Genomic DNA, 8,591 nt, shown 5'->3' on the forward strand with positions numbered 1-8,591 from the left:
GGATTTCACACCTGATTATGATTGCTTGTGTTGCAGTCGAAACGTCGTGAGACATTTGTATTGTTTTATATGTACATTATTTTATTATTTCCCTTCTACGTGACTTTACCGAAAGAACCAAGAATAAGACAACTTAGATTAATACTTAATTTGGAGCTTTCGTGACTGCAGGAATTACTCTTTGGTTCTTTCGGTAAAGTCACGTATAAAGAGAAAATAATAAATTAAATACTAGCATACGACGTTTCGATTGCAACACAAGCAATCATCAACAGATTTCTGTTTCTATTTCATTTATACCCGATGATGATTTGTGTTTCTATTTAATTTATACCTGACGACGATTGCTTGTGCTGCAATCGAAACGTCGTATGCTAGTATTTAATTTATTATTTTCTCTTTATACGTGACTTTACGGAAAGAACCAAGAATAAGACAACTTAGATTAATTAAGGCCAATCACATTCTCATCGGATTCCTCCTCCGTGCTTCCAGCATGGCAGACGTGGTGGCGCTGTGGGGCCCTCTTTCTCAACGCGGAAATTGATGAGTCGGTGCACGGTCCACACACAGAGACACATTCAGGGAGGGTGGTGGCATTCGAGACACGACTTCACCCAACTGGCGTCGTTTCGTCTCTGTCTCATCCCATTGCCACGTAGATCTCACACGTAAGTACACACTACCCCCCCGTAGACTTCGTTTCGCCTTTCGAATTTGTTACAAAAACAACAACAACAACAACAAAAAGAAAGAATCGAAGTTCGCCGCGGTTCAACGTCGCTCGTACAACGTTGGTACGGAGGCCGCACCAAGCGCCCGCCAAATAGCCACCGCGTGAATTAACAACAAATTTAAATCCCTAACGATGTCACGCGACTGCTGCTTCTAACGCAAATAACATCTTGGTATTTAAACATCGGGTGATGAGGCTTGGTGCGGCAGCGTTGACCTTCACGAGCCTAGGGCTGGGGCAAAAACTTGGGCCCGGTTATTAATAGAGGATACGGATGATCAATTGTTATTGTACTCATGCCCGTGTGTGTGTACGAATCGACCACGGTGGTGGGGTTTTTTTTTGTTGTTGCTGTAATTTACGATCTCCCGTCGCGGCAAACTCCACCCTCGCCTTCGTCCACGCAGTCGGAGTAGACCAGCGAAACGTCGTACTCGAATCGTAGACGCGGTGAGTTTACTCTCCAATACAACGGTGTGCTGAAGTAGTAGCTAATTGACACGTTCTCTGTCGGATAGTGGAGGGTTTTTAACGACATTTAAGCGATCTAACCTATTAAAACAACTTTATTATGGACGTAGTGTGTGTGGTGGGTTGAAAGTGTGGGTACTCTTGTTCCAAAACGTCTGACCGGTGTGTTGGAAGAATTAGGCCACCGAAGCTTTTAGTCGTGGTGCTAGCGAGCACTTCCTGTGCTGGGGTTACGTTTTTGAATGCAGGTGCCGGAGCAAACTACACACAGGAAGCTGAAGAATTGAAACGCCAATACAACAGAGAGCAAAAATCACGACGTAAATAAAACAATTATGGACCTTTTTCAAACACGTGGTTGTGTTAATCGTTACATGTCAGAATCAGAATATTTATACCGGAGGAATTCGATGACCTATATAATGCTCCTTTCCACAGATGTCCAATGATTGTCCACCAGCCAAAAGCTGGCCTGTGATTGACACACGTATGGTGATGGCTATTGTAGAATCACTCATCGTGTCCTGAGTATCCCAAATTATTCATCAGCAATACATTTTCACCATCGCACCCATACAACCAAGTGTTTTCGCCAGAGGGGACCATGTTCCTTTCCTAGGACTGAGTTGTATACGTTATCCAGCCAGGTCTGGTACCAGGACGTTCACTGAATTGTGTCCAATTGAAACGTTCTTAAACCGTGCTGTAGATTGTGTCCTCAGAGCGATTGACATGTATTCAAGTACTTGAGGTGGAGAGGTGGTACAATGATTAGATCATTGTGCTGTGAATGTAGTCACCCAAGTTAGATTCCTTGCGACGGACAGAATCAGTGGTGAGTGATGTATGATTTCATTCTGCTCCCTCCTTCATCAACCTGGACTGACCAGCGTGGTGAAGTATGGTCAAACAACCTCCACGAACGAATCGGTGTCGGAAGACCATTATAAAGCAGTGGATTGCCATAAGGCTATTGTCACTAATGATAAAGTACTGCTATATTTTGTACGACTATATGTAATTACCTGCAGTGTGTTTATGAACTAATGCAACGCACAGAGGTGACTTGCAAAGGTATGTTTTATTTTGAAGGCAGTGTCATTGAAGAATGTGAGATGTTTGCCAAAGGTGTAGGCTTCTTGGAGATTGTTGTGGTCTCCATTTAAATTACTTTCCAGTTCTTGCAGACAATTACTGTACTGTAATACAATAAACATTTCGACCTTTGCGTCTTTGAATAACCTTTGTAATGGAAACACCCGATTTGTATCTTGTATTTCCTTGAAGTCGACCTTCAGAGTCACCTAGCTACAAGGGGTCAAATCGTAAGTTTATACTTGATGAAAGATTAAGTTTAATTATTGAACCTTCAAAACGTCCACCTCAATGGGTGTTCATATGGGGTCAAGGAAAAAATCATGCAGGTCTTGAAGCCAGATCACTGACTGCATTTAATTGTACTGTATGTCTTATATTTCACCTTCACCAGACCACGATAACCAAAGTGAAATATGGTAAAATACCCCCACGACCCTTAAGGTGTGAGGAACCCTTCGATCCATTGGTGGACTGACAAATGTCCATACTTGTACAACAATATACACTGCATTATATAAAAAAATAAACTTAATATTTACAATAATATAGTACTGCACAAATTTCCAATAACAAATTCCAAAATAAGCTGCGATTTTACAAATATATTTTCTATTAATATTGCTTAATGTTATTTAATGAATTTGATAATATACATGAATTTAAATAGACATACGCACATAATTGGACAGTGGGCAGTTCCATTCCTCATTGGTTGCGTGGTGATGAAGAACTCGCCAATTTCTGTTGAAAGTCTGTTTTTGGTCAAACTCCACGTTCACGTGGACCAAAATCTCGGATCTCGACTTTTCCCACGTTTGAGATCTGAATCCACCTCGATGAAGTAAATGTGTAAATGTTCTTCACATGGGGGAAAGAATTCGCTTTGTGATAAGGCGGTTATTCAACCTTTCCGAATCTGAAAAGCTCCACAGGGCAATTTGGGTTCAGAAAACCGACTCTACCTTCCGACAAGTGAACGCACAAACTTGGGTGAGAGTTGGGAGTTTTGAAAGTAACATTTTTTTAAATGTACCTTTACCTTTCATCCATGTAAAAAGTTCTTGTCATTACTAAAATACAACATTTGAAGATCACAGACAGCTATATAAAAAAATTCCCTACGTAATCACCAGTCATGTTATCCACTGCCGAATGAAGGCCGCCCCATGCCACGGACGGTCATGGGGATTAATTGGCCATATTTCACTATGCCAGTCAGCGCGGTTTGGGGAAGGGGTTACATTGGTTGCAACAGAAAATACTGTACATTTGAATAGGTTCTCACATTCGCAATTGAGAGACCGAGGCTTAATTTCAGCCGGATCTGGCCACGTCGGAGACCCGGATTTTTTTTCCGCACGCCACATGCTTTGGTTGTGGTTACTGCATTCGTGCCATCTTCTATTGTACTGGGGACCTGGACAATATCCAGTTGAGAAATGATGCCCTGTCTAACACTGTGTTGATTCTTCGTTTGTGTCATGCCAGCAGGAGCCTTCTCTGAATTACAATTCAAGCGATGGATCCCATTCGTGAGGAAATGAAGGACTGGTGCAGGTCCCATTTAGTAGACTTTTACATCGTGCTTGTGGATCATCTCATCCCACATCTTGTGTGCCTCACCGAAAGCGATGTGGTAAGAGGAAAAAGCCGTGGTATAAAATACGACAATTTAAATGTATTTGTTCATGACGATTATTACCAGGTGAGTTGCTTTTTCAAGAGAGACACCTCGGTTAAGAAACAACTGCAGCAGTGAACAAAAATCAAATGACATGGGGAGGATAGAGGCTAGTTTAACAGCCCTTTGTCAGTTGTCTGCTGGATGAGTGCCCTACGCTGTCTAGGTCATGGGAATTAGTTGGGTCGAGAAACAAGACCAAAAGTTCAGGCCCTAAGGATCCAGCATCATCGTCTTGTGCCATCTTCTTCCTAGGGACTCCCTGCACTCCTCTCTATCCTCCGCCAGTCTTACCTCATTCTTCTGCAGCATCTCCCGTCCATTCACTTGGTCATCTGCCCATCGCCTTCTTGCAACTGCCTGCATACTCATTTGGAATATCACTGTCGTGCAAAGTTGAGTGAGGTACCCATGAGTGTTTAGATCAGTTGAGCCCATGAGTGTTGTCCTGGCAGAGACACGATAGTTTTAACTAAGTAAGCAAAAGCAAGCAAATATATCCTTCATAACCAAGTGTGATCCCACAACAAGGTTAATCAGAATCATGATTTATATATGTAAAAACAAAACCAGCAACTTTATTTTCGGTTTCTAAGTTTTGTTGTATGCAAATCGCAACGTTAAATGACATTCCAGCACATGGGTTTAGTTTCAAGCAAGATTTTTGGTTCATAGATGATCACGATTTCTTCTAACTTACATTGAGCAAGGGTGTGAAGGATATGAGGTCCTGTTAAGTATTGTTCAAATCCAATTGCAATTAAGTTTGAACTTCATTTTCAGAAGAACCAGACATTTAAGTATCTTGTCATCAGCAATTTTGAGCTCACATGTACAGTACAAGGGCAGGGTATCCTGAGCACTTTTTTAAAGGTGCTTGGTCTTCTTTTATTTAGGGGTAGTTGTGATTCTTGACAGCTTTAAAATAGGTATTTTTTGGACAAGTATTCTATTTTTAACGAGACATGCATAGTAGAGGTTGCGACATCGCATTGCAGTATGAACACGGTGATCTGAGTTGATTCCCTGGCATGGCTAATATCAGTGGTGAGTGATATCTGAAATGGTCCTGGGGTCCCTCCCATCACCAACCTGCACTGACCAGTTTGATGATGTAAAGTTGAAGGCGCAGGCCTACAATAGCTTGCTCACGGCACTGCTCGCCAAAGGGCTTCCACGAGATTGAGCTCTTTCTCTCTCTCGAGTACTCTGACCCGCTGTTCCACGCTTGCCAGACATTTCAGTTTTCATTTATTTGGTATAGCCCTGTGAGCCATTCGGCTCTTGAATCGGATGCAACCGCAACAAACAAAAAACATGAACAAGAAACATCTTAAAGTGACTATGTGACTATGTGCAAACAGACATCTTGGACAAAGTGGAAGTACACACATTCTACCTCACCACATGCAACATGCCGTTCGACTCGTGATGCTAGTGAAGTATGGTTAAAAAATGATGACATGGCATAGGGTAGCCTTCATCCAGCAGTTTACTGATGAGGTGTAATTCATAATGAATGTTATTTTTAAAGCAACTGTATTGCTGACAGTGAGGCATTGTATACACCACCGTTGGCAAAGTTGTATTTGCGCTGCATTGCTTGTTCACATGCAGGAGCGGATCAAATGTGATCTCGACCGAGGTGGCAATCATCGTGGGATGGATACATTGTTTAACCATCTGTGGAGGCGTTCCCGTTGGTACGACGAATTCATATCCGCCCTCCGCAAGGAAAAACACGGTGAACTGGCTGACAGAATGCAAGCCGAACTGTCTGCCCGTAAAGGTGAATACAACACCCCACAAACGTCTTAATGATCATTTGTGAGAGAGAGAAATAAAAACGGTTCGTAGATTAGGTTGTTGAAATGTGCTCCAAGCCACCAATGTTTCCTCTTTATCTAGAGAAACAATTGTGTACATTGTATATGAAAAAAATCATACCACTAATTGTCAGGAGTGCCAATGCACGATTTCGGATGGCAATTTGTAATTTCGCCTTTTCATTGTTAGGGATGGACTGTGTGCACGCCTTGTGAGGTGTGGTTTGTGTGTATTTGGGGTGGCTTTGGCAAATTCCAACCAGAAATCTGTGTTTGCGTCTGAAAGTTTCATTAGCATTCATCGTGCGTGAAATACCTTCAGACAGTCCTGCATATCAGCCTTTTCCAAAGAATATTCCTCTCATTGTTGGGACTATCTCCCTGGTGTTTCTTGTTTACTTGGGCTGAGACGCAGAGCAAAAACAATCCCGTGATGATATGGATTGTAGATCTGGAGTGTCTTTGTGTGTGTATAGGGGCCTCACATAATCATAAAGCAGCCACTGCTGATTACGCTTATATACATTAACTTTCCCGAGATTCACTGAAGTGGTTCGCATAATTTCATAGCTTATTTTTAGTTAAAATGCAGTTTATTTTGCTCGCAGTCGCATAAAGCAGGTTGAGATGCGATTGTTTTTTATACGCTGTGCAATTTTTAATTGCTGTTATTCTTGTCATTCACTAGCGGCACGACAACCCACCCCTGCTCGCCAGCCCGTGCATCCCCCCCCCATGGATGTGAACGTTCACGCGAGAGTTGGAGGTCCCGCCATGGTGGTGGCCGAGCAGAAATCGCTCTCCGGTGAGAATAGTGGTCACCAGGCCAACTTCCCAGTGCAGGTCACGCCGGACCCCCCTCCTGCTCCATCTCCAGTGCAACCACCTGTCCAGAATGAGGCGTCCGCCCAGTCCACTCTGGCTGAAATCGCTTGCGGGGAAGGGCTTCCAACGCCCACCGCCGGTGGTGGCGCTGCCGTGGAGTTGCCGAAGGGGCAGGGTACGTGCGCGCCGAGCCTGGAAGGGGGTTCGGCGGACGTGAGCAGTGACGGCTTCTTGGATGGTAAAGACGCAAAGGCACCAGTCCAAGAAAGCGACGCAGCTGTGGAGGAAGAAAAACTCGCACCACACAAACCGGCTTCTGAAAAGCGGCAAAACAACGCCGACTTGGATGCGGTGGGGGCAGACCGTGAGCGCAACGTTTTGCCCAGTCAAGGTGTGTCTGCCGCGAATCCGCTTGATAATGCCAAAAGTCCGCCCGGGGTACCTGAATGTAATCTATTGCCTCGGCCTTCGCAGCCCGGTCGAGATAGCAGGCGTCGCGAAGATGAAGATGGCATTGGAAAGCCACAGGTTCTGAGCGCAAATCCACCCAGGAGCTTTAATTTAACAAGTGCTGATCTGCAGACCAGCGTTGCCGATACCCTGGAAGTTAGTAAGGAGAGTCATAGTGCCTACCAAAATCCACAACTGTTGAATAATGTTAACGATACAAGCTCGCCTATGTTTCTTCAAATTCAGCATGACAACAGAATGGACCATGTGACCAAACAAAGTGACATAGGTGACAGCTTGTCTGAAACGGAGGCTAGAGGATCGGCTCCGCAGATGGGAAGCTCTACTGGACAGCTTGCAGCATCTGAAAACGTTGTGCGCAACAACTTGTCACGAAAGGAAGACGCACAGGTCCTGCCAAAACGACCCAACGAGCAACGTGGCGAGCAATACGAGCAACGCTACAAACAACCCCAAGAGCATCTTGACGAGCAGCCCTACTATCCGAATAATGAGCAATCCAACGACCAGCAGCAGCTTGAGCAATCCTCCGTGCAGTCCTACGAGCAACGCTACGAGCAACCCCAAGAGCATCTCGACGAGCAGCCCTACAAGCGGCATAATGAGAAATCCTCCGAGCATCGCTATGAGCACCCCCAAGAGCAGCGAGACGAGCAGTATAACGCATCCAGAGCAGTGCCCAGAGCGACGGAAGCAACCAAACCACTCCCTGGTCAAAGCAAGTGGAGGGAATGGCTGGAGGAGAACCAGCTGGTTTTGGGAGGAGCTGTCTTGGCGGGGATACTGGTGGTTGCTTGGCTAAACGTTCGCCATAGGTATTGACATACGTGTCTAGATGGTTCCACCAGCCCACAGGGGATTATTGTGTCCGTCCGTCGTGCATCCAAACATGGGAGGGGTGGGGCTGGGTGGAGAGGGGAGGGTGGGGAGGGGCTGGGTTGGGAGGGTGGGGTGGGGCTGGGTGGGGAGGGTAGCTGGTCACCCCGTGGTGCCCTTATAAAACTCAACGTTTAACCTACTCACGCCGGCTTGTGCCCGCCCTCACAGTCGGCCATATTTGCGGAATACACCACGCCGCCGTTGACCCTGGCCATTGACCGAGCAACCCAACGTTCCTACCAGCTCCCTCCGCAGGAATGTGTTTCAACTATATTTAATATTTTCTGGTGGCCCACAATAAATTTAGTGTGTGCCAGTGGGCCACGTGATGTCATACTTCACGTGTACAGATGTTATGAAATCACTTTGCATGATGTCATGTGACCACTAATCTGTATCTCCCTATAGTTTCCAGGTTTCTCTCTTGTTTGTCTTGCTTTCATCTCAGTAATCCATCTGTGTCTATAAATCTGTCTCGTCTTTATTCCCATGACCCTGGAATCATCAGGTTAATTTAATGCACTGGCATTGGTATAATTAATGAGAATCAGAAGGTATTCATACCGGAGGAATCCAATGAGCGATAAAGCTCTTTTTCACAGAT

The 8,591-nt window shown here is 45.0% G+C and overlaps 1 protein-coding gene across 2 annotated transcripts; it reads left to right on the forward strand.

Moving 5' to 3' along the window:
* Window positions 1–539: 539 nt before the first annotated feature.
* Window positions 540–8,019, forward strand: LOC144729433 (uncharacterized). Of its 2 annotated transcripts, none has more exons than XM_078609717.1 (4): window positions 540–671; window positions 3,794–3,941; window positions 5,604–5,775; window positions 6,501–8,019. In XM_078609717.1, the coding sequence occupies exons 2-4, from the start codon at window positions 3,825–3,827 to the stop codon at window positions 7,928–7,930; spliced, it is 1,719 nt and encodes a 572-aa protein (XP_078465843.1). In that variant the 5' UTR covers window positions 540–671; window positions 3,794–3,824; the 3' UTR covers window positions 7,931–8,019. The 2 variants fall into 2 exon arrangements, with proteins under 2 accessions (XP_078465843.1, XP_078465842.1); XM_078609716.1 differs by having other exon boundaries at window positions 3,797–3,941.
* Window positions 8,020–8,591: the final 572 nt, after the last annotated feature.

This window comes from Lampetra planeri, chromosome 32, assembly GCF_965212315.1.
Source record: "Lampetra planeri chromosome 32, kcLamPlan1.2.h2, whole genome shotgun sequence".
NCBI classification, from domain to species: Eukaryota; Metazoa; Chordata; class Hyperoartia; order Petromyzontiformes; family Petromyzontidae; genus Lampetra; species Lampetra planeri.